At 44.4% G+C, this 26,531-nt stretch overlaps 2 protein-coding genes across 3 annotated transcripts; one reads left to right on the top strand and one right to left on the bottom strand.

The window, feature by feature from the left end:
* The first annotated feature begins 2,590 nt into the window (after positions 1-2,590).
* C1QTNF5 (C1q and TNF related 5) lies at positions 2,591-15,299 on the top strand. 2 transcript variants are annotated; one of them, XM_033918473.1, is made up of 3 exons: positions 2,591-2,748; positions 4,210-4,431; positions 13,268-15,299. In XM_033918473.1, the coding sequence occupies exons 2-3, from the start codon at positions 4,218-4,220 to the stop codon at positions 13,783-13,785; spliced, it is 732 nt and encodes a 243-aa protein (XP_033774364.1). In that variant the 5' UTR covers positions 2,591-2,748; positions 4,210-4,217; the 3' UTR covers positions 13,786-15,299. The 2 variants fall into 2 exon arrangements, with proteins under 2 accessions (XP_033774364.1, XP_033774365.1); XM_033918474.1 differs by lacking the exon at positions 2,591-2,748 and adding an exon at positions 2,788-2,980.
* A 4,874-nt stretch (positions 15,300-20,173) lies between these two features.
* RNF26 (ring finger protein 26) lies at positions 20,174-26,478 on the bottom strand. The gene has a single exon (XM_033917857.1). The coding sequence runs from the start codon at positions 26,312-26,314 to the stop codon at positions 24,833-24,835; it is 1,482 nt and encodes a 493-aa protein (XP_033773748.1). The 5' UTR covers positions 26,315-26,478; the 3' UTR covers positions 20,174-24,832.
* Between the last annotated feature and the right edge of the window lie 53 nt (positions 26,479-26,531).

Genomic DNA, 26,531 nt, shown 5'->3' with positions numbered 1-26,531 from the left:
AGTCCCAACATCTATCAACACCAAACAAGATCTAAACGCAATAGATCCCCCAGGGAAATAGACCCACCTTGCCACCGAGTGCACAGCTAATCACTAGTTAAAGTCCGTAACACTATATCTATCTCATGGCATCTTTCATCAAACATATTAGCCCTCTTACTCTATGTAATCTTCTCCTATATGTTAAACTAATACTTCCCACAGCACCTCTGAGCTGTACCTATTACCTCTTTAAAAGCAGTTGATAACCCGAAACTGGAAGAACTATGATCGTTTAAATTTTCCTTTCTGGTGGGCAAATCTTTGCTCCAATTATAGATTTGAAAGGATGAACGCTGATAGTTTGGGGCAGGGTAATATATTTAAATTGGTATGGGGCCCATTGACATCTTATAATAATAACTTTATTCTTCTATACCGCCACAATCTTGCGACTTCTGGGCGGTTTACAATCAAGAGAGCTGGACATTCAGCGAGTTACAATGTGCGGATAGTCAGAGGAAATACAGAGTGCAGAAGCATTAAGGAAGCAAAATTATAGATATACAATTTGCTGAGAGAGAGTATAAGGTATACAGAGTGGGAGAAATTTCCAAGTGGGCCTGTTAGGAGAAGGCCGTGCAATTCAAAAAGTACAGCGAAAATTACGATAATAATTTATATATATCATAGAACCAAGAGTCCTATGTGCAATTTTGAAAGTACAGCGAAAATTACGATATAATAGTAATAACAATTTGTATATATCACAGAACCAAGAGTTCTATGCGGACTAAAGAGGGGAGAGAGGAAAAGAGTAAGAGGTCGGGAAGACTGTTATTGAGGAGAGAGGGAAGAGTAGGTCAGTTGTTCAGGTATTTCAGGAACAGGTGTGTTTTTAGGCGCTTCCTAAATTCCTCATAGGTAGTGGGCGAAAGCAGTTGATCTAGGTCTTTACCCCATAAGGCTGCTTGGTGTGAGAGAAGGTGATCATGGTGTTTTTTCAGTTTGCAACCTTTAATTGGAGGGGAAACGAAGTTTGAATGTGTGCTTCTCTTATGTTTGTTGGTGGAAAAGGAGAAAAGGTCAGTTATGTATTCGGGGGCTAGTCCATATAGTACTTTGAAGCAGAGGCAGGCGAATTTAAACTTTACGAGTGCTTCCGTCGGCAGCCAGTGCAACTGCTGGTAATAAGGTGTCACGTGATCAAATTTCTTCAGCCCGAAGATAAGTCTAACCGCAGCATTTTGCATCATTTGAAGACGTCGTATATTCTTTTGGGAGATTGATAAATAGGCTATGTTGCAGTAGTCAAATTGACTGAGGACGAGGGATTGCACTAGGATTCTGAATGCTGACGTATTGAAATAAGATTTAATGGATCTGAGTTTCCAGAGAGTGAAAAAACCCTTCCTGATTATGGAGTCCACCTGGTCTTTCATGGTTAGGCATTGATCCAGGATTACCCCTAGTATCTTTAAGGTGGGATGAATAGGGTAATTGAGTTCGTTGATGCATAGTGAGGTTTTGTTGTCAAGCGAGTGGGGAGAGGCAACAAAGAATTTTGTTTTTTCTGGATTAAGTTTGAGCTTGAAATCTGTCATCCATTGTTCCATCTCATTTATGGCATCTTATGTTACCTCACTATAATAGGTTTTTGATTGTGAGTCAGTTTTTGTTTATTTTGGTACACATTCAGGGAAGGGGGGGTGTTATTTCTGTCATAATTTGATTTTTTTTTAATATTTACACTTGGGATGGGTGGGAGGATGGAAGGATATGGCTAATAGGGTAGGGTTATTGGGGAACTCTATGCTTCTGTGTTTTATTAAATTATCATTAGGTGGGTGGGTAAGGGTAGAAATTGGTTGGTTATGTATATTTGAAAGTTAAATGTGCTTATATTGACTTATTATATATGATATATTTATGTATTGCACTATTGAAGATTGTAAAATCAATAAAGATTTAAAAAAAAAAAAAAAAAAAAGCAAGGTACGACAATCTACCTCAAAGATTCCCAAAGTCTTATAATACCTCTATAGCATCCTTGTACTGTATTAAACTGTTCTCCATAAGCAGTATTGTAAATCGCCTTAAACCTTTGTAGGCATAACGTGACTCATAAATCCCAAACTAGATTAGATAGATACCTGCAGCACCGAGGCACAACTGCATTACCTGTGTGATACTACCCTTTAGTTTGTAAAGCCTCGTAACAATCTAAGACAAAAGAATTCAACGATCCCTCAGATTTAATTATTTTGAGCTCGATGAAAACCACAAAGTATTTCCTCATCTCTCGAATTACTGCCTCTTTCCTTTCGCGTCTTTTCAGATTCTCAAAACGATCCACTGGCTGACTTGTGTCTCGTCTGCCTGTCTGACTTTCTCTCTCCTCTTCTGAGAATCTTTCTCTCTGGCTTTCTTACCCCAGGACTGGGCACTTAAGAGACCGTGACCTCTTTCGCTGGAACTGCGGAAAGTTCTCCCAACCGCTGGTTATGGTACATCAATTCTGGCAGCCTCATTATTTTCTTCTCTCTGTTTCTGGAATTTCTTTTTTTCTTTTTTTTTTTGGATGCCCTGGTCCTCTCCCTCCTTCCCTCCCCTCTGGATGGACTAGTCTTGGCACCGGGATCTTTTACTAATTTCCTCTCTGTTGGAAAGAGGCAGGGTCTGGTCAGCTCAGGATATCGTCACTGTTCCAGTGGTGCTTGGAACTGCATCCCATCCCATCGAGGCAGAAGAAAGAAGAAAGCACATCCAGTGAGTATTCCACTGTGCCTCGACCATACAGTCCTGAAAGACACGGGAGGAGGAAAGAGCGCCTTTGATAGGCATGGGCGGCAGCCCTGAAGGGCAGGAGAAGGAAGGAGTGTCTTTCAATAATAAACCCAAGCCTGTTTCCTCAGATTCCTCCTTGCCTGCAAGCATTCATAGAACTTTCTTGAGATTACACTTCCCTCGTACAGGAAAAAGCCTGAACCTGGACAAAGTGGTTTGTATTGTTCTTTAACTAGAGAAAGCCTTTTCCAGGATGAGCCAGGAGGGAGAGATGCAGAGAGAGAGAGAGAGAGAGAGAGAGAGAGAGAGATAGAATGAGGAACTGGAAGAGACTGCAGGAAAAAGAATTTATGGAAAGAGAAAAAGGAGTGAGAAAAGGTGGGGGAAGGGAAGGAGATGGGGATGGCTGGAGCTCTTGTTAGGAGGCTGAAACCCACAGGTCAGGGTGGTGTTGGACTGGGAATTTATACTCACACTGGCCCTCATCGAAGCTGTTCTTGGGGGAAAGTGGATTGCCATATATTCAGAACTTGAAGTATCTTTATCCTTGACTTCAGATGCCTTGGAAAATATGGTGCATGAGAACGGACCTGTTGGCCTTTGAGTAGACCAGCCACTCTAGTATTTGCCAAACTGCCAGATGGCCTGTTCGCTGCGGGAGGGGGGGAGGTGGGGAGGAGAGATTGAATGGACAGAATGAGAAAACTGGGGGAAGAAAAAGCAACTTTATTACGAAGAATTCAATCCCAGACAGTGCCAGCAGGATGTTATTTCCTAAGTACCAAAATCCTCCTGGCCTGAACTCTGGGAAATACTATTATCTTCTGAATCCTGCTCTCACTGCTCCAGAGCTGAGGTCTCCCAGTATTACTAACTCATGATTCACACTTTACTGCCACCAGAGAATACTTAAGCTCTGGAACACATTGCAAGAGGTTGTGGGAAAGGCGGATAGCATAGCAGGTTTTAAAAAAGGTTTGGGCAAATTTCTGGAGGAAAAATCCATAGTCTGTTATTAAGACATGGGGGAAGCCTCTGCTTGCTCTGGATCAATAGCATGGAATGTTGCTACTCTTTGGGTTTTGACCAGGTACTAGGGACCTGGATTGGCCACCATGAGAACGGGCTACTGGGCTTGATGGACCAGTAAGGCTATTCTTATGTTCTTATGTTCATATTGAGCTCTTGCCAGTATTATAGTCTCCTGAGTTCCATATGTTCTTGCCAGTACTAGACTCACGATTCGAACACTTACTGCCTCAGACACAAGCTCTCCCCAGCATTATTAACTCACAATTCACACATTCACTTCCACCAGGCCTCTGGCTGTCACTTTACTGAGCCTTAACAGTACCGAAGGCTCACGGGCTCCACATTCCCTCCATTGAGCTAAATTGCATTTCCTTTCCCTTCATGTAAGATTCTTGATTTTTTTTCCTCCAGGTAGCAGCATGGACCAGCTCCGACTCCTTATTTTCCTCGGAACAGTCTCCTCCACACTTCTGATTGAAGACAATAAGATCCCAGGCCTGTGCCCTGGCCAACCGGGTCTTCCAGGTACCCCTGGAATACATGGTTCTTCAGGTCTTCCAGGCAGAGACGGAAGAGATGGTCGGGATGGAGCCCACGGACCACAAGGACTAAAGGGAGAGACTGGGGATCCAGGTGAGTTGTCCTCCTTTGCTGTTTCATCGACCCAGCTGGATTTGCTAATCCAATTGGATTCTCCCATCCACAGACATTACTGACTTTTGGACATCTGAGGAGCTCAGACAGGACTGGCCCTTGGTGAGTCCTAAGTGATCTCCTAAGTCCTGAGTGATCTCAGCCTAGATGTACTAAAGAGGATCGTTAAGACCATGTGGCCAATTCAAAAAGAGCTATTTATGCTCTTAAAAGTTTGCATGCAAATGATTCATGTTGAGATGCATTGTAATCCCCATCTCTCCTGTCAATTTGATTGCTGTGAGAGCAACTCACATGCGCAGGGCCAGCACGGGAAGCCCGAACAGCTGAGAGGCAGGAGAAGCCCTGAAAACAGCCTCCTGCCAGTCAGATGTTCAGGGCAAGAAACTTTTTTTTTCTTTTTTTTTTAATTTAATGGGCACAGATGCTGAGAGTGTTATACATGCACAATATCTGCCCCATTAAAAAAAAATAATAATAAGGAAAAAAAGCACCCCCCCTCCCCGATTAAGGCCCTCCCTGATGAACTGGCACCGAGAATCCCCCCCCGCAACAGTGAAAATAGCAAGAGAAATTCCCACCCCCCCCTGCATAAGAAAAATGGCAGGGTTGTCCACTCCCTCCTGCCATGGCAACTCACCCCTCCCCCACACACAAGAAAAAATTGACAGGAGGGATGGCCACTCCCTCCTGCCATGGTGCCCACCCCCCATGTGAGAGAAAATTGTAAGGAGGGAAGCTCATTCCCTCCTGCTAAAGGAGGCCCCCCTGAACTATTCCCTACCCTCCTCATTGCCCCCTCCCCACCAAAAAAAAAAAGGCAGGAGGGATGTGCACTCCATTCTGCCACTGGATGCTCCCCCGAACCCCCTCCTCCCCAGGTACCTTTTTCCATTGGAAGCAAGAGGAAAGCACGGTCCCTCCACCTTCAAAGCCCGCCGAGCCAAAATAGCGGGCCTTCCCGCCTCGGTGTATCATGATGCATGGGGAAGGGCACAATACCCTGATTGGTTCAGATGTTTAAGGCACCTCCCTGTAGAAATGTCTACAGATGGAGGAGCCTAAGGCCCTGATTGGCTCAGATGCCTAAGGACTCGCCCCTTGAGCAGAGAAAGTAGCTGGTAAGAAGCCAACTGCTCCTGCTGACTGTAAGAGAGAGTACAAGAGGTGAGGACAGTGGTGGCTCTGGCACTTTTCACTTATTTCTTCCGGCAAGCCAAACCTCTGCCTTGGGAATTATTGAATTAGTACTTCTGAAACAACGCTCCTAAATATATGGGCCCTAGAGTAAATTTACCTAAACAAGCATGTCCTTTATTCAAAATCATCATTTGACTCGACACCAGTGCATTATGTTCTAGCAAAAAAGGTGCCGGTGCTCAAACACCAGGCCATTCTTCAGGAATGGGGGTAATCACTGAGGAACCCACCCAGTGGCGTAGCAAGGGTGAGAGGCGTCTGAGGCGAAGGTCCCTCTCCCCCGCCCCCACCTCCACACACTCCTTCTCCTCCCCCCTACTGTCGCACACGTGCCACTTCCCTTCTCCCATATCTCTAACCTTTCTGGCACAAGCGGCAACCACCCCTAACCCGCTGTCGTGCCAGCATCGGCTCTTCCTCTGACATCACTTCCTAGGTTCAGCTCCAGGAAGTGACATCGGAGGAAAAGCCGATGCTGGCGGACAACAGGTAGGAGGTTGCTACTTGCACCAGGAACGTTACAGAGGTACGGGGGAAGGGAAGTGGCACTTGTGCAGCAGTAGGGGGTGGGGGAAGAGTTGGGTGCCTGCGCCTCTTCCTCCCCCCCCCCCCCCCGTTAGTATGCCACTGAACTCACCCCACAGTAGCCAGGCCTCTGCAAGCAGCTACAGAATCCATGAAAAGACAACACTGATGGTGCAGAATCTGAGCTCTTTTATTAATACTTGAGGACCATGGGCAGTGGCGTAGCTGGGGAGGTTGGCGCCCAGGCTGGTGGAGCCCAGCATGGTCACGCTGTGTACCCCCTGCTCTTCCCCACTGCAATCTGCCATTCCACACCCCTGCCCCTTGTGTACCTCTTAAAATGTTCACCGGCGTGAACAGAATCATCCACCCGCTGCTAATGCTGGCTTTGGTGACCTTCTGATGCCAAGTCCTGGACCTGTTGATCAGGAAGTGATGTCAGAAGAAAGTCACGGCTGGCGTGAACATTTCAAGAGGTGGACAGGAAGGCGCCCCTCTGCCCGTTCTCTCTGAACATTTCTCTCAGTGCCATGGTGGGAAGAGGAAAGAGCAGAGTTCCCAGTGTAAATAAAAGCAATATTTTATCAAATATTAAAAATACTAGACGAATTCGGATTAACGTATATGAGACGAAAGGAAAGTAGGGGAGGGAAAGGTTGTTTAAAATACATCGAAGTAAAATTAATAAAAAAAGGACAGTAAATGGGGGGTGGCAAAAACATTAGGAGGGGAATCATTTCAAAAGAAGTATTAGATGTTTCAAAGCTTCACGTGAATCAAGGAATTAAGAGGCTGAAGCTAATACTAAAGAATAAAGGCATCTTTAAAGAGGAAGGTTTTAAGTTTGGCTTTAAATTTTTCAAGCGAGTTCTCTAATCGAACGTCTCATGGGAGGGCATTCCACAGAGAGGGAATTGAGATTGGAGGCAAATACTAAGGCATTCTAGACTATGTTGAAAACTTTTTTTTTGAGAAGCATTTGGGGAAAATTCCATTTTGACAGAAGTAGTTCACCTATATTGATTTTGATGGAAAACAGGTCTTTTAAACTGGATCCTGTGGATAGGAAATGAAGATAAGGATCTTTCTTTTTAAAGAGAGTAGGGACAATACGGGTATGTATGAATGTGTATGTATCTTTGTCTGAATCTTGTTTAGGTCTGTCCTATTTTTAATGGATTTCTTTTTCTTATATTTATATATATATTTAGTATTTGTAAACTGCTTGAATCTGTCATAAGAGACAAGCGGTATAACAAGTTTTAATTAGGGTTACGAGATATCCGGATTTACCCGGACATGTCCTCTTTTTAGAGGACTGTCTGGGCATCCAGATAGCTTTTCAAAACCCGGAACTTTGTCCAGTTTTTGAAAAGCTCTTGAGATCAGGGCCAAGTCTGGAGTGCATCTGCACATGCGTGAATGCGATGCGGTGACATCACACGCATGTACACGTGTTTGTCATTACGTCGCATCTGTGCATGCGCAGATTCACTCCAGACTTGACCCAAAGAAATGAGGTTTGCATGCAGCTGGGGTTGGGGAGGCAGAACAAGGCAGGGCTGGGGGTGGAACGAGGACGGGGCAGGACAGGACTGGGCCACACATCCTCTTTTTCCAGATGCAAAATCTGTTAACCCTAGCTTTAATAAAAACATACTAGGAACTACCAGCTCCACAATGCACCTGTGTTGGCTGGAAGCCCAGAAGCTAACAGAAGAGGGGCACAGAGGTTCCCTCTTCAAAGAGCAGAGTGTTAAGGAGAGCTTTAAAAGAAAAGCTGAATAAATCTGGGATGATCCTCATTTGTGTGTTGTAGACAAGTGCTGCTGTGATATTGATAGAATAAATTTCTTGATGTGTCCTACGTACTTCTGTTGCTTTCAATGGAAATAAAAACTCGGCTGTCTCAATCCGTCCTCATTTTTCTGGAGCCATATGGTAACCCTATGACAAGAGCCTCTTATAAGAGCTGATTTTGGGCAGTGATCGCCACCTTGTGGTTCACAGATGAATTTATAAATATTTTATTTCAAACAGTGGAGTTGGCGATTATCAGTAGGTTGTAAAAGAGAAAAAAACAAGGTGGGAATGAAGAATGAGAAAGTAAGAGAAAGGCCAAGGGAAGGAGTCAGAAAGGGGAAGACACTGATGGGGGATAATGCATAGTGACCTTGTAAATGATGGTAGAAAAAGATCTATATGGTCCATCTAGTTTGCTCAATAAGGTGGATAGAGTTCTTCCTGTAGCTACATGCAACATTTCACCTCTATGTTTTTTCTGAGGCATGGAAGTTATTGAAGTTTTGCTTTGATCTATTCTCTTGCTTTATAGGGATCCTCCATGTTTATCTCTAAACATTTTGAATTCTTTCACTGTTTTTGTCCCCCTCCCTCTCCATTAAGAGAGTGTTGCAGGCATCCACTACCCTTTCCATGAAAAAGTGTTTCCTAGTGTTGCAGATAAGTTACCTCGTTGTAGCTCCATTTAATATCCTATAGTTCTATAGTGTCCCTGTCTTTGAAAAAGATTTCTTTGCTCATTGGAGGAGAGTGTGGTATAGTGGTTAGAGCTACAACCTCAGCACCCTTGCGACCCTGGGCAAGTGACTTAATCCTCCACTGCCCCAGGTACATTAGACAGATTGTGAGCCCACTGGGATAGATAGGGAAAATGCTTGAAGCCCTGCGTGTGGTGGTGTACAAGTCCCAATCCCTTTCCCTGATGTCATAATGCCTCATTCCACCAATAAGAGCCAACCTCATCAGTGATGTCACAATGGCGTCATTGTTCTCTACTTGGCTCACTTCTGATATTGTATTGGAGGAGAGTGTGGCGAAGTGGTTAGAGCTACAGTCTTAGCACCCTGAGGTTGTGGGGTCAAACCCCACTCTGCTCCTTATGACCCTGGGCAAGTGACTTAATCCTCCACTGCCCCAGGTACATTAGACAGATTGTGAGCCCACTGGGATAGATAGGGAAAATGCTTGAAGCACCTGTATGAAAACTGCTTTGAATTTGGTTATAAAACTACAAAAAGGCAGTATATAAGTCCCAGTCCCTTTATTTATTTGTTTAAAAAATTTATATACCGTTGAACATAAGAAGTTGCCTCCACTGAGGCAGACCTGAGGTCCATCTCGCCCAGCGCTCCGCTCCTGCGGCGGCCCATCAGGCCTATTGCCTGAACAGTGGTCTCTGACTAATTTTATAAATTACCTCTAATCCTATCCCTTTAACCTACCTCTACTCCTATCTGTACCCCTTAATCCCTTTGACCTAAACGGTTTACATATTGTTACATACATAATTTAGTAAGACAAATAAAATCAAACAAACATTAAGATATAATCATCGGAAAATCACGTAAAGTGCCCATCAAAAGAACAATCGCAAAGATCAGTTTCTAGAAAAATGCATTAACAAATAACTGCGTTTTTAGTAGTTTTCTGAAATTACCCTTGTCATAGCATTTTCGTAATTGACCGACAAGTGAGTTCCACAGTTTGACCCTCGCACAGCAAAAGACCATTTTATTGGTCTCAGCATGTTTTGGATTAGCATTTGCTTTTAATAACGCTGAATTCTCAGAACGCAGAGACCTAGATGGTAAATAGTTTGACAGCTTACTTTTAAACAATTCAGGTATGGTTCCATACAAGAATTGATGGCAAATCATTATTGCTTTATATTGAGATCTAAAAACAACAGGCAGCCAGTGCAATTGTTGGAGATAGGGCGAGATGTGATCGTATTTAGATTTGCCTGTTATCAATCTTGCTGCTGTGTTCTGCATCCTGTCTTAGTTATTCCAAGATACAGGACATTGCAATAGTCAAGTCCAGATAATACCATTGCCTGAACTACTGTGCGGAAATCGTAAGAAGATAACATTGGCTTTACGCGATGAAATAAGTGCATTTGCGCATAACATGCTTGTACAGTTTTTGCAATGTGTAAATTCATTGAGAGGCCACAATCCAACTTTACACCTAGAACCGTCATTGACTCACTCACTGGAAGAACATCATCAATAACCTTTAATTCCTTGGGCCATTTAGGATCAGGTTTCCCCACTAACATAATCTCAGTCTTATCCACATTCAGTTTCAGACCCTGTTATTCCATCCACTCAACAGTCTTACTCATAGAGAATGACACGGTGACAAAATTCATCACCGTTCCCGTCCCCGCGGATAACCGCGGGAAATAATCCCATGTCATTTTCTAGGGTCTATTTCAACCTCGGTCCTTCTACACCAGCATTCTTCAAAGCAAAGCTTGCGGGTCAGTGGTTGTGGCCATTCATACTCTGATTCTTATGTGAGCCAAGGATAATGAAGCCATTGTGACATCACTGATGAGGTTGGCTCTTAGGCACTGGTGGAATGAGGCATTATGACATCACAATATCTACTCTGGATACCAGAGACTTGTCATTCTTTAGTGTCTGTTTCAACCTCGGTCCTTCTACACCAGCATTCTTCAAAGCAAAGCTTGCGGGTCAGTGGTTGTGGCCATTCATACTCTGATTCTTCCTTCTCTCCTTAAAGAATGACATGAAGATGGTTTCCCGCAGTTATCCGCGGGGACGGGAACGGTGATGAATTTTGTCACCGTGTCATTCTCTATTACTCGGTAACCTTTCTAGATCCTTTCCCCATCTGCATAAATTCGATATTCAATTTCCAAAGATTGAAGTAATTGGCCTATTTCAACCAAATAGATATTAAATAACAGCGCAGAAAGTACTGATCCTTGAGGAACTCCAGTCTTTACTAAATGTCCCTGGCTCTTTCTCTTTCATTAATAGAACTTCTGTGTCATATCTCCCCTGGCCTCAAAGGTTTACATATGTTCTTCAAGCTTCTTCCCACATGACTTCTGGCATGGATCCCATACCGTTTTGGTTACCTTCCTCTGAACTGCTTCAAGGTTTTTTTTAATATCCTTGGCAACATACTGTTTCCAAAGTTAACACAATATTCCAAGTAGACTCAGGGCCAGATTCTCAAAACTTTAACGCCGTCACTAAACTGTTTACCGACGGTTTAGCCTGTACGCATTTTAACGGCAGATTATCAAAATGGATTATCTCTGTCAATAGCAAGCTTCAACATGAGCCTCCGGTGGATTCTTAAAAAAATGCCAAGCCATTTTCGAAAAGCGGTGTCAGCTTTTGGCGACAAAACTAAGCGGCTGGTCCAGGGGTGCCGGTCAGTATCAGAGACTGTTAGAAAGCCTGTTTTGTGATGCAGCGGGAAAGATACCCATTCTCTCTCGCTGCATCACAACAATTCTCCCTTGCAGCGGCAGTGAATACACACCCCCACGCCCTGGTATGGCGGTAACACCCCTCCTTGCAGCGGGAGAGATGCCCACACTCTCCTGTTGCCCTAAAATCCTGACCGTGTGCCACCTCTCCCCCCCATCCCCCTGCAGCAGGAGAGATGCCCACACTCTCCTGTTGCCCTGAAATCCTGGCCGTGTGCCACCTCTCCCCCCCCATCCCCCCGCAGCAGGAGTGACCCCTTTGCCTCCGATGACCCCTCCCCCTTACATCCAAATTGATGCATGGAAGGACGCAGACTCCCTCCTCCCAGAAGTCCTGCTTCATCGAAAATGGGCCTTCCCCTCCCTGGAGGGGCCTGAGGCTCTGATTGGCCCAAGTTGTTTAAGGTCCCTCCCATGGATTCACTATCAAAACGGCTGTGTTAGCAAACCATCGCTTTTCAACACGGGTTTTTGAGAATCTGGCCTCAGAGCCTCAGCAATGACTTTTACAAGACCACTAACATCTACTTTCTTTTGCTGGTTATGCTCTAACCTCTGGCTTTGGTCATTATCTTGTCACATACAAGACGACAATTCATTTTCTCCGTTACTGCACCTTAGCTATGGAACGCCCCTCCAATTTATTTAAGGGAAGAGCAGAATCTTGAGAAATTCAAAAGTAACTTAAAAACATTTCTCTTTAAAGATGCTTTTGATAATTAACGAAACTCACCGCAGCTTAGATTATTTTATTGTACTATATTATACTGTCTTATTGTTACTCATTTTGTATTTTCCCTTTTTTGTTCTACTTTTCTATATTGATTTTGTATTTCATCTCCTCCCCTTCCTTGTGTATATAAGTTTGTAATGGTAATTTTTTAATTTTGAATGTCATTATGTATTGTTCTGTTATGTATTGTTTCCCATAAATTGTCATTTTAATTTGTTCATCGCTTTGAAATATGATTAAGCGATTAATCAAAACAATTATTAAACTTGAAACTTGAACATTGTGAATGATACCTGGAATCTAAAGTTTATCCCACCTGAACAAGCTCCTCTCCCATAGGCTACTCTTCACCAACTTACCCCCCTTCAGTTGTCTCATATGCCTGCAGTCATATCATCAGCCTTTTCACATACACCTGGGCCCCTGTCCTTTTTTCCTGTCATACACCTACATCCTGTTACCCATCTCTAGATGATTTGGGGCAATACTTCATGAAGAAGGTTCAGACTCTTAGTGTCAGCTTTACCCCTTATCCGACCTTTAAACCTGAAAGCCATGTTGAGACAAAACATTCCTTTATCTGTAAACCACTTAGATCAGTCAATGCCAGAGCGGTATATCAAATTCCAAATAAACGTAAACATATACATACTGTATATGGGGGCTTGTCCCCTTTTCCTTTGCAGTTCTGTAACCTGTATCATCACACACCTGGGTCCGTTTTTTCTTCCTGCCCTACACCTGCAGTTCTGTTACTCATCTGTTCACACAGAACTGGAATCCTGTCCTCTCAGGTGTACTAATAAACAAAACCCCCAATCAAACCACAAAGGTACTTGAAAGAAATCAGAAAAATGCTTATGGGAAAAGGAACAGGGTGGAGGCTCAGGTGTATTGACAGGATATACCTTTTACCTGTCTCTTCATACACACCTGGGCCCCTGTCATCTGTTCCTGTCATACACCTAGGTTTTGGTTACTTCTCTCTTTATCACTTATCCTGAGTGGTAGGACCTGTCTTTGTCACAAAACCAGGCTATTGTAATCACTCTCTCATACCTGTCGTGCTTTTCTCCTAATAGGAGCAAGAGGACCTCCAGGGGACCCAGGTCATCCTGGTACCGATGGCCAAAAAGGAGCAAAAGGTGGACAGGGTGAATGCGCCGTGGCACCACGCTCGGCCTTCAGTGCTAAGCACTCAGAGATACGTACCTCTCCTCCTGCTGATGAGCCCATTCGATTTGATGTGGTCTTAATTAACGAGCAAAGCCACTATGACGCAGCCTCGGGAAAGTTCACCTGCGAGATCCCAGGAGTGTACTACTTTGCGGTCCATGCCACAGTCTTCCGAAGCAGTTTGCACTTTGACATTGTGAAGAATGGGAAAGCTGTAGCTTCTTTCTTCCAGGTCTTTGGGAACTGGCCAAAGCCGACTTCATTGTCAGGAGGGACAGTACTGCGCTTGGAACCAGAGGACCAGGTCTGGGTGCAGGTGGGTGTGGGGGAATACACAGGCCTCTATGCCAGCGCGAAGACCGACAGTACCTTTAGTGGCTTCCTCATTTACTCTGACTGGCCTAACTCCGCTGTTTTTGCCTAAGGGAATGGCAGACATAGCAAAAGGCCCTTTCTATGTACTCCAAAATGTATTTATAGGTTCTCTACTTTCCCTCCTTTTTCCTCTTGACGTTCCGTTCTCCTTCATCTCGTCACTCCCTTCCTCTCCTCCTTTCCACCTCCAGCTGACAGCTTAGCCTGATGTGTTGCAGGATCTCTCAGTTAGTTTTAGTCATGGCACGGTGTGAATAATCTTTGAAGTGCACTGAATTCTGAATGTTGATTCTGTGGGTGTGGACGGGGAAGGGAACATCATGCATGGGGGTGAGGAGAAAGATCCTTGACAATGTCAGACACAGGTGAGGGGTTAGTTTTGAGCCTAATGATGTTTTCTTCCTTTTCAGCACCACTGCAATTTAGACATTTGTGTTGGCAAAGAGGAAAGGCCATGCACAGAGGGCAATGGGTGGAGAGACAGGAAGCAGGGAAGACACATCAGAGGAGTTACTGTGTGCATCATATGAAGGGATTCAGTGTTTAAAGGGCACACAGGTGGTATCTGTTTGAGGGAGAGAAGAGGGGTTTGCATATGTATAAATATGGGTCAGAGGGGCTCTCTGGATCATGGGGATGGTTGCAATGTGGCTAATGTTTGTTTGCTAAGTAGTGTTTCCAGATAGTATAGAAGGGATATATATTGGGAGGGGATTCTGCCTATATATAGGGCACAGGGAGAATAGTGGTGAACAGAGGAACTTGTGTGTGAGGTGTATAAAGGGATTCTGTGTATACATATGGTACAGAGGCATAATATGTGAGGGGAGGAGAAACGGCACACTGGGATACGTATATATGATACATAGAGAACAGTGGTGCAAGGTAGACAGAGGAGCTTGTGTGTATATGTCATACAAAGAGATCCTGTGTGTATATGGTACAGGAGGGATAGTATAGGGGGTGGGAGAACACACTAGGATACATTTATGAGGTACAGAGAATAGCAGTGTGAGGGTGGACAGAGGAGTCTGTGGTGCCTTGCAAAGGGATTTCGTGAATATGTGGTACAGAAGAGACATTGATTGTGATTACATGTGAATTGCATGGAGATGGACAGAGGGGTCAGTGGTGTGAGGTGCACGGGGGATTCATGTACATTACATTATCATTTATATATCGCACAACCTATTATAGTTCAATGCGGTTCACAGCAATAAGATTCTGAGACAGTCTCAGGAACAACAAAAACATAATGAGGTTACAGAAATTTATCAAATAAGTGCGTTTTCAAGAGTTTCCCGATACATGGCACAAAGGGGAAGCATGTAACGGATATATTGTTCTGTATGTGGTACAAAGGGCATAATAGTGTGGGGGAAATGGGGGAGATTTTATCTGTATGTAACATAGTGGGGTAGTGGATTAAAACTGGAAGCACCAAAGTTAACCCTTATGTGCTGCCGACATCTCCCCTCCTCAGCAGCGAGACTGGCAGGGCCAGCACTGTCTGGAGTTTTCCCTGTGTTTTCCACTTAGTAATAAAAGGAGACGAAGACTGTATCTGAATTTAAGATAGCGTGGGACAAGCAAGATGGATCTCTTAGGGCAGGGGTGCCAAAGTCCCTCCTCGAGGGCCACAATCCAGTCGGGTTTTCAGGATTTCTCCCATGAATATGCATGAGATCTATTTGCATACACTGCTTTCATTGTATGCTAATAGATCTCATGCATATTCATTGGGGAAATCCTGAAAACCCAACTGGATTGTGGCCCTCGAGGAGGGACTTTGATACCCCTGTCTTAGGGAGAGGAGGAGATAGTGGATGGGCAGACTGGTTGCCCATTCGGCCTTTAATCACCATCATGTTTTTCTGTTTCTTTTACTAACTAAGCAACAATTTCTTCACTGACTACAAAGAAAACCCCATGCACAAAATCACCAAGTCCCCCAGGTCCAGGCTGGAGATTTTGGGCAGTCCTGGATTTCCGACCACCTCCATCCTGTTGCATTATGGGACTTGAAGCACTGATGTCAATGGGCAGGATTGGGAACTACAAATCCCACACTGCTTTGGGATGTAAATTGAAAACCAGGATGGTCTCAAAACCTCCAGCCTGGAACTGGATTACTTGGTGCTCTGTTTACAGCAGGGCCACAAAACTCTTCACTGCCTGGCAATTCAGCAGCAGGACTGCGTGACTGTCACAACAGCAATCAGAGACTTGCCTTCTTCCATACAGAGAAGCACAAGGTACACCAAACACATGGAAATGTACACGAGGGGCTCAGTTAGCACAAGCTGGAAAGTGGTAAGCAACACTCCTAATGACCAAGGTTTGAACCATGGCTACTGACAATTCTTGCCTTTGTAAGCATTCTTAATCCAGTTCTTTTTTTTTTTTAAATCTATCTACATAATAAACTTACTCATAAGAACAGCCAAATTGGGTCAGACCAATCTAGCCCAGTCTCCTTTTTCCAACAGTGGCCAATCCAGGCAGAAACCCAAATAGTAGCAATATTTCATGCTATCGATCCAGGGCAAGCAGTCACTTCCCCCATGTCTGTCTCAATAGTAGATTATGAACTTTTCCTCCAGGAACTTGTCCAAACCTTTCTTAAACCTAGCTATGCTAACTGCTGTACCCACTTCCTCTAGCAACAAGTTCCAGAGCTTAACTATTCTTTAAGTTAAAAAAAAAAATTCCTCTTATTTGTTTTTAAAGTATTCCCAGTCTCCTCTGTTTTTTGTCATTTTGGTGAAAAATGGATTCACTCTTACCTTTCTACACCACTCAGGATGTTGTAGACTTCATTCATATCCGTCCCTCCTTAACCATCTCTTTTCCAAGCTGATGAGCCCCAACCTCTTTAGTCTTTCCTAATACGAGAGGAGTTTCATCCCCTTTATCATTTTGGTCTCTCTTCTTTGAACCTTTTCTAATTCCACTATATCTTTTTTGAGACCAAAACTGTACCCAATACTCAAGGTAAAGATGCACCATGGAACAACACAGAGGCATTATAATATTCTCCGTCTTATTTACCATCTCTTTCCTAATAATTCCAAACATCCTGGTTGCTTTTCTTGCTGCAGCTGCACACCGGGCAGAAGATTTCAGCGTAGTGTCTATGATGACACCCAGATCTTTTTCTTGGGTGCCGACTCCTAAGATGTAAGGTAATTATGATTTGGATTATTCTTTCCGCTGTGCATCACTTTACATTTGTCCACAATAAATTTCATCTGCCATTTGGGATGCCCGGTCTCCCAATTTCCTAAGGACTTCATGCAATATTTCACAGTCCTCATGTTCACCTGTTGATATTTAACATTTTTAAAGGCAACTTCTTAAAAGTCTGTAGCCTGCATTTTGGCTCCAACCCTGGAGCTAAGACTATGTGAAAAATAGTAACAGTAAATGACAGCAGACCGGAACAGTCCTTCCAGTCTGACCAACATGGCCAAAGCCACACCTGCAACTCTGTGCAGGTTACCCTCCTTCATAATCAACTACTGGCATCACAAATACGCAGTTGGCAATTTGACACACCAGTGGAGGTGTCGCTTTATAATTTTGACTGCAGAATAGTCACTTTCATTGTCAATATTTGCCAATTGCCATTTTACTCACTATCAACCATAATGCGTCTTCCCTTCTTCCTCTGAGATATACTTATGGTATATGATATGAATGTGATATAAAATATTATGGAAAAATTCTTCACCCGCTTAACTAGAGAAGTGCATTCACTATGTGACTTACTGCTAGACAGGAAAAGGCCTCAGAAATGGAGCTTACGCACAGTCATAAACTGGGTTGATTGGCGTAGTTACTATGCACTTCCATTTTATGATTTAATTGCATACACCACTTGGGTTAGTTTATTCTTGTGATATAAAATACACATACTTGATGCTGATCTGCCCTTGCTATTTTTTTTAGATGGCTGAATTATTAATGGATATGCAAAAGATGCAGATGGACAGTAGGGAGGGTTGATGTCTTCATGACTGGCACTGCTGCTCACGAATTTCAAACTGTGTCATTTCAGCTCTCTTGTATCTCTTCTTTTATGCAATACAATGATAGAAACAATGTGTGGAAGGAGAGGAGGTGAGGGACAGCTGGAAAATCCATTTTTCTGACACCCTATATTGTACCTGTTCTGTAGGGTGGGTGGGTGTATATTGTTCTTCCATTGTCTGTCCTATACCTCTTCCAACTTCAGAAAACAGTTCATCGGGTACAAGTGGATCGATTCTTCACTCTTGTCAAAAATGACAAAGACTAGGCAACACTCAAAAGTTACAGGGAAATACTTTTAAAACCAATAGGAGGAAATTTTTTTTCACTCAGAATAATTAAGCTCTGGAACGCATTGCCAGAGGATGTGGTAAGAGCAGATAGCGTAGCTGGTTTTAAGAAAGGTTTGGACAAATTCCTGGAGGAAAAGTCCATAGTCTGTTATTGAGAAAGACACGGGGAAGCCACTGCTTGCCCTGTATCGGTAGCATGGAATATTGCTACACCTTGGGTTTTGGCCAAGTACTAGGGACCTGGATTGGCCACTGTGAGAACAGGCTACTAGGCTTGATGGACCATAAGGCTATTCTTATGTTCTTATCTCATCCCAATCCCAATGGTTTTCTAACAGGTAACTAAAAATTGACTGTGTTAAAAAAAAAAAAAAAAAACCCAAGATCATTATTGCAGCAAGGTCAGGAGGTCTACATGCATTGTTTTCTCTGTTTTTAGCCTAGATGTAATGAACTAGCTGTGTTATTTCCCTTTGAAATCTTGCTCTGAGATCCACAAGCATAAAAGTGTCCCTAAACCATACCATGTAGCATCATGGACAGCTGAAAATTATTCTTAGCCAGTTTTAGTTGATGCTATTTGGCAAAAAGATGGTGGTGGAATCATAACCTTAAGCTGTTTCTAGAAATCTGGGCTGCTGCAACTACAGCCATCCCTGGTTTTTGAATATTCTTAACAATGCAGATACTGGGCAGGTGTGAGACCTGGGACTAGAGAATGGCATGGGGAAAAATTTTTCCCTGTCCCCACCTCATTCCTGCAAGATCAGTTCTCGTCTGCACAAGCCTCAATCACTTTACAATCATAAGTGTTCGAGGCTTGTGCGATTAAGGCAGAGCTTATAGGAACGGGGCAGGGGCAAAACACACAGGGACAGGATGAGTAAATTGAGTTCCTGTCCGTGTCATTCTCTACCTGGGACCTAGAACTCAGTATCAGAGCCAGGCCAAACTGAAGAGTTTATTCTCAAACCTCACAGGATTTCTAGCTCTCCTATCCTGCCAGGCTCAGGGAATGTGTCATATAGGGCCCAGCAGGGGGCTCCCTTTCACCACTATCAGGAGTTTTAAGATTAGGCTGATGGGTCATGAATAGTTCCCCTCTGCTGACAACTTACATAAATATTTGCTTTGACATTATTTCCCATCCAGTGAGTAATACATACTTTAGGAAAAAATATCCTAATGCAGGATCAAACAAAGCCCTTTTGCTGTGTGTTCTGTGTATGGTTGAAAATAGGGCCAGTTGCTTAGCACACAAAAGGCCAATGTCCTCCATAAACAAGCACTCATGTGTTCCCATGGATGAAGAAAGCTAACATCATTTCAAATGCGCAAGTACTGTACAGCCAGTGGGTACTCACCTGTGATGTCTGATCTGATACCAAGCCTCTGGCTCTTCTTCTAATTGTCATCCCTACTGTTCTCCATTCAAATGACCTTTTCAGCTTATGGCCAGGTAAAATACCTAATATGTAATTAAATAAATCTCCAGCCTAGTGTGTGAAGTGGACAGTATGCAGGGAATACTTCAAAACACCGAATGACCTAAACTAAACTAAACCTTAAGTTTATATACCGCATCATCTCCACGTAAGTAGAGCTCGGCACGGTTTACAAGAACTTAAAAATGAGAAAGGGTAGGAAAAGGTTTACATAAGTTTATAAATCGAGTGGAAAAGTAAGGGAAAAGAAATTACATGTTAGAGAAGAGCCAGGTTTTTAGTTGCTTGCAGAATAAATGGAGGGAGCTCAGGTTCCGCAGCGGGATAGTAAGGTCATTCCAGAGACCTGTGATTTTGAAAAGAAGTGATTTTCCCAGTTTACCTGCGTGGAGAATACCATTTAGGGAGGGGAAGGATAGTTTTAATTTATGGGCGGTCCTGGTGGAGTCAGGACACGAGGAGTTGAAAGAAAGTGGGATTAGGGAAGGAAGGATGCCGTGAATAATCTTAAAAGCCAGGCAAGAGCATTTGAATTGGACTCTGGAAATCACTGGGAGCCAATGAAGATTGGCCAGGAGTGGTGAGACGTGGTCAGATTTACGTTTTGCAAAAATCAGCTTGGCTGCCATGTTCTGAATAAGCTGGAGTCTTTGGAGGCTTTTTTTTGTTAAGCAATGTGACTGGCTAGGGGTCTCCAGAAAAGGTCCGCGAAGCCCTGTGCTAGGCAGACTGTAACCATTTCTATAGCTGTGAGGCATTTTGGCAGTGAGAGGTTAGGGGAAAACAACTCCAATGTCCCTTTAGGAGTAGATAAGTAGTTGAAGGAGTGGGCTGAAAATCCAAGGAACTAGATTTCAGAAAGGCAGTATATCAAATCCATGACCCCTGTGCATCAGCCAGAGAAATATATGTGAGAGATGGATTGATGCAGGATGTTTATTCCTTTCTGAAATTTGGGAACTCATTGGCCTGGTTCAGTTAGCCAGAATTGGGATTGGCAGGAAGGCAAAGGGGGAAAAGATCACAAACCACAATGAAGTCCAGGTCATGAGGGTGAGCGTGGTTTTTAATAATCTCCTCTCAAATAACACAGAAGAAATCAGAAGAGCAACAAGGTTTATCCTCCTCAAGGACAATTTGAAGCATACCTCTAAGGAGTGCAAATCTGTACTTTAAACTATATTGCCCAACTGGGGTCTTGTTAACAGACGCTGGTTAAAGACTTCCTGAAGTCTGAATTTCAACTGCCTTTCTCCCTGCAGGAGCTTGCCTAATCTCTATTACCTCCCTCTCCCCTTTTCATGCCCTAGGCTGCTATCTCCACCCTGGGCTAGTTCTTCCAAAAAGAACCACCTCCTTTTCAAGGAATTAAACATGGCATTTCTGAGGTAGAAACATAAACGAATTACAGTCATAGAAACACAAGAGAAAGACTTTTGTCTCCTAGTATTTATTAATCTAGCTTTCATGCTCTGTGTGCCACATTAACATTAAAATGGCAAAAAGTACTGTGCTGGGGCTTCTGCATTTATTATATGATCTTGAGTTTCTGTATTATGTTTCCAGCAGTAATATATGCCAATCTGGTTTCCAGTCCTCTTGGTGTACAAGTGCAAGATGCGAGTGAATGACTGATGGAGCTATAAAGCCACCAGCAGTGCTTGAAGGAAGCATTAATGCCAGCTAAGTGCACTGCTCTGGGTCTGTTTACCCAGCTGGCCTCAGGACTGTCAGGGTGAGAAAAAGCAGATAAACGGTAACCAAAGCCAGAAGGGAAGCCTCAGAGGCCGAGAACAAGTCAGTCTCCAAAGAAATAGAAGGCTGCAAGGACTGATGAAAGAGCGGCAGCTACAGGGAATGATGGAAGAGTCTTGGGTAATGGTGAGAGAACCGCAGGGCAGTGGATTCTCAGCCCTGTCCCGGAAGCATGCCTAGCCAATCCAGTTTCTGGATTAGCACAGGAATATGCTTGAAATAGATTTGCATAAATAGGAGGCTAATTATATGCAAATCTACCATGGATCTTCATTGTGCTAATCCTGAAGCCTGGATTGTCTAGGTGTTCCGCTGTAGACCATGGTGCCATGCTAAATGTGAAAAGCTGTAGAAATCTGTTTAGCAGTGAAGGACTGAGATGAATTTGCTATGGGGACATAGTCACGATAACTCCCTTCAAATGATTATGACAAAGCACGTATTTGAATGCTGGCACATGAAACATGGGAGTACTGGCTATGGGAAAAGTGGTAGAGCGTTTGCTCTGGAGAAGGCAATCTCCACAGCGAATATGCAAAAATGAAAAGTGTATGCACTACCTTCATTGTATGCAAATCCTCCTAATGTATATTCAAAGTGAACATACTGAAGACTTGATTGGATGAGCATGACCCAAAAGACTGTGTTGAGATCCATTGCTCTGGAAGACCTATAAAGAATAGTGGAGTGCTGGCTAGGGAGGGAAAGTAGCTATAGAGTATAGGTGCTTCTCAATCCAATCTAGCTATAGAGAAGCTATACATCCTTCTCAATCCAGAAAGTAGCTATAGAGTATAGGTGCTTCTCAATCCAGTCAACAGGGCACACCCAGCCAGTGAGATTTTCAGGATATCCAAAATGAATAAGCATGAGGGAGATTTGCATACCAAGGAAGCAGTATGTAGAAATCTCTCTCATGCATATGAACTGTGAATATCCTGAAAAGCTGACTGGCTGGGTGTGCCCAAAGACTGGGTTCAGCACTGGGTCACGGTAGGCAAGAAACAATGTCAGTGGCATCTTGGTTTTAATCTCCCAGCCTAAGAACACCACACCATGCCATTTCTTACAAAACGAATGTTTTATTTACAAAGAGTTCTTGTTCCAGCGGGATTACAAATTATTTTCCAATGCTGGTGACTCATCGCATTAGGAAAAGATCTGAAATGAATCTGAGAAATGTGCAAGAGCAGGTAGCTGGGGAGAGGACAGAAGGGTTTAGATCACTGAGCTGAAGCCAAAACAATGGCTTAATTTTATATCTTTATGGAAAAAGTGTGTGACAAGAGTGCTAAGAGGCCAAGACAGCTGTGAGAACAAGAAATGAAGAGCCAAGGACAAGCACAAAGAGGAGCGACATTCGGCAGACAGAAGAAGCATCTTGGTTAGCTCTCACCACAGCACACAGTCATTTGGGGGGGAGTTCCGAGTAATCTATGGAGGTGCAGAGGACCCACAGACTTAGCTGCAGGTTGGCCAAGTACTGGTAAGCACTGGCATAGAGCTGAAAATGCCTCACTCCAGAAGGACCAATTTGTGCCAAGACTACCTCAAGCCACCCAGTGCACTCTGGAATTCACATTTAAGCTGCTTTGAATGGTGCAATTTGAATCCCTAAGGTGGCTAGGTCCTTTTGAAAACTGACAAACATTTAGATTTCATAAGACAATGAAATGAGTGAGCAAATTCACAACAGTTCAGAACAGCAGTGGAAGTAGAAAAAACAAAACAAGTTGGGGGGGGAGGGTGCGGGCTGAATATGGAGAACAAACCCAGAAGCTGATGAGAATAAACCTGAGTGAAAAAGATGACAAACTGCAAACACCAGCTGGGGGAACAAGCTGGGGACAGGACTGAACACCTAGGAATGATTTGAAGAGAAACCCATAGTATCCTACATCAATAATATCATAAGATTCAACTGTAATATGAATTAATACAGCCTGCTTTCCTACACTACACTATACGTTACCAGTCTGGAGTTCCCCCCTCTCCAAAGTACTCACAATGGCAGCATTAAATGAACCATTTCAGGCTTGCCCCAAGATTCAAGCCATAGCATCTTTCACATTGACAGGAAAGCAGCAAATTCAGATCTCATATCTGGCAGTGTTGGGACGGCTGCAAAGTTTGGACACTCAGACCGAGGGTAGGAGGATGGCCAAGGAACTGAGGGGGAAGAAGCATGAAAATAAAAATGATTTTGGTCAGTTCCTGCTCTTGTTGTTTATTGTCTATCTTGAACTAGTCTGTTTCTGCATATATCTGTATCTGTGCGCAATGGGGGAGATGGAATCTTCACTATTTCACTCTATGCGTGTTATGTGCGCTGAGGGGGTAGGGGGAGATCACTACTTTTCTCTAAAAATATGCACCTCCCTAGTCTCCATGTGCACGAGTGCAGTAGGCAGAGGGATCTTCACCACTCTATGTATATGCATTAGAGAATGACGCGGGGACTCATTTACCCGTCCCATCCCTGCGAGTTCTTTTCCTATCCCTGCCCCATTCCTGCAAGCTCTGTCCTCATCTGCAAAAGCCTCAAACACTTCGGGGACGGGGCGGGAAAATTGAGTTCCTGCGGGGACAGGGACAAATTTGACCCCGTGTCATTCTCTAATATGCATCTACCACTTTCCTCTGTCCATATGGCTCTCATATGTCTTTTTTTCTACGCATGTGCATACTTTTCCCTTTTACTCTTTACTTCCCAACTTCTGAATAAATGTATGCTGGTCCTGCCATCCCATTGCATGTACACATATCTCCTTTTTCTCTAGTGGACTTTCTCACCCTCCCCTATGTGTATTTCGGGGCAACATCTTCTCTTCTCTGTTTTAATGCCATTCACAGTGTGCCCTATAGGTAACATGTTGTAAGGCGGACAGTGTTCAGGAAGAATTTGTAATTTACAGTATAATAGCAGTTAATCTTGGAAGGTTTGCCACAGAACTCTTAGCACTCCTTCCTTTCAAAAGACAAAGACAAATTCTTGGCAGGTCACAACTTCTATTTGAAGGTGCACTAGGGACTAATTACGGTACTTTACCACACAGTATTCGCTTAACTGTGTGTGTGTTGGGGGGGGAAGGGGAGAGAAGTAGTAGCCAATGGCCTTGAACAGATGGAAAATCCTTTCACATTAATTTTCCTAACTGGATCTTTTCTGTCTAGAAGCGCTAATCCTGGTGGTAGAAACTAAGCTGTAGAAATGCAGGAATTGCTCCAAAAATTAGCTGCAGTGTCCACAAAGAACAGTTAATATTGGTCCCTTTTGGAGAAAAGCAGTACGACAGTCTTATAAGGGCAGTTTCAAAAGCTGTGAAGTAGTGAAATACTACTTTTCACAAATGGACGTTTCAGGCAAAAACCAATGAGCGAAAACACAACCTCCCCAAACTCCATATTCATCAGTTCCACTGGGATTGGGATTTCAGTCAACAGTGGCAAGAGCTTGAAGAAGCTAAAGAACAACAGGCAGCTAGGGCAAGGGCAAGCGCAAGCTGGCATCATTTCTGCTCATGCCTTCTTTTGTACTGAACGATCATGATGGGACTGTGCTGAAAATTCCTTACAAATACACAGTGAGTGTCTGCAAGATCATCTGTCGACAGAGGGGACAACTACGTTGATACACAGGCTGCTGCAGCAAAATGTCTGTGCACTCTGAGCATAAACAGAGGTGCCGGCAGGGAAGAAGTAAGACAGTCTTGTTATGGTCCTGACAGATAACACACTTCTTTCTGTCCTCCTGCTCCTTTAAGAGCATCCAGGGGATACTCTCATATGCTTGCTCATTATCAGAGGCATTCAATGACTGTTTTCTAATAGGATTGGAATGAGATGAGCCTGGTTCCTCACTTGCTAGCTGCACTTGTTGGATTGTATTAGAGGTTGGTTCTACAATTGGTCTTTGCTCTGTGGCTATATTATGATGACCCTCATTTCTTTCTGCGTTCCTTCGTTCAGGGCCAGCCCTAGGTGCTGCATGTAATCTTTGATGAGCGGTTAATGTTCTTTGCCTTCCAAGATTGGCTGTTGATGCTCTCTGTGGTTCCTGGTGGTCTATCAATGGTGCTCGCTGACCCTGGTCTGGTCGGAGTGCTACCTGCGGGTCCTGGGTGGCCTCCGGGTCTAACCCTTCTATACGATTCGCCTGTTGAGGTGCTCTTCTCATTGCTGTATTCCAGTTGGCTATTCTTATAGCCGTTGCAGATATCCTGTGCCAAACCTCTGAACTCCTGACTATCTCCAAACTCAAAAGAAGTCCTTGATAAAGGCGCCAAATGTTGTGTCGGAGACGCCTGTAAGAGGGCAAGGTGTTGAAGTATGCAGACAGCTGCTCCACCACCCGAGAAGTGAGCTCAGGATTTATCAGTAAGGTACTAATGATGATAAGTAAAGTCAGTAACAGCAAGCCATACAGATTCAGGAAAAAAAGATTCAGGAGCACTTTGGTGGTGGAGGCCAGCATTTCCAAAATCAGCTGGCAAGGGGTCCACAGCAGGATTGTCATTGCAATGGCACTACTGGATAAGTGCGACATGAAAGCTGACAGAAGTTCAGTGACCCTGATAAATGGGATTACAAAGGAGTCCCAGAGCCCCAGCACCACAGCGCCCACGCACTGGGCTCCCAGCAGCCCGACGTTCAGGAGGCTGTTCACCAGATAAGTGACCAGGCTCACGACAATAGCACAGACATCGCAGGTCTGCTGGGCCAGCGCCTGGCCGGACAGCTCCACGCTCACGAACCCTCGCTGCACGGCCTCCTTGCTCCGGCCCAGCAGGTGGCCCAGCAGGTGACCCACCACCTTGAGGCCCTCCAGCCCCGCCGAGCAGCTCCGGGCCATAACCTGCAGCGAGCTCAGGACCGCGGCCCAGCAGCAGGCGAGCCCCGCCAGAACCGCCCCCGGCAGGCTGCCGACAAACGCCACGGCCCACAAGCACACGGTGAGTAGGGTGGAAACCAGCCAAAAGTTCACGTCCAGCACGAAACAGAGAAGCTGCAGCGCCAGCCCCAGGCCGTGCACGAGCAACAGAAGCGCGTCCATGGGCGGCCAGGGCACTCGGCCACCTCAGCGCGAGCAAGGAGGGCGCTGCGGGGCCCAGGTGGGCTTCGGGTCAGAGGGCGCCATGGCCTCCCAAACCTGCGGGTCGACGCGCTGGGATTGGACAATTCAAACGCCACGGGCGTTGGAAAGAGAAGCCGGAACCGAATGGGCGCCTTTGATTGGCCTGTCGCGACCCGAGGGCGGGGGGTTCTACGCG

This window comes from Geotrypetes seraphini, chromosome 13 (genome assembly GCF_902459505.1).
Source record: "Geotrypetes seraphini chromosome 13, aGeoSer1.1, whole genome shotgun sequence".
In the NCBI taxonomy this organism is placed as follows: domain Eukaryota; kingdom Metazoa; phylum Chordata; class Amphibia; order Gymnophiona; family Dermophiidae; genus Geotrypetes; species Geotrypetes seraphini.
The sequence above is the reverse complement of the archived record's forward strand: the minus strand, read 5'-3'. Positions and strand labels throughout refer to the sequence as shown.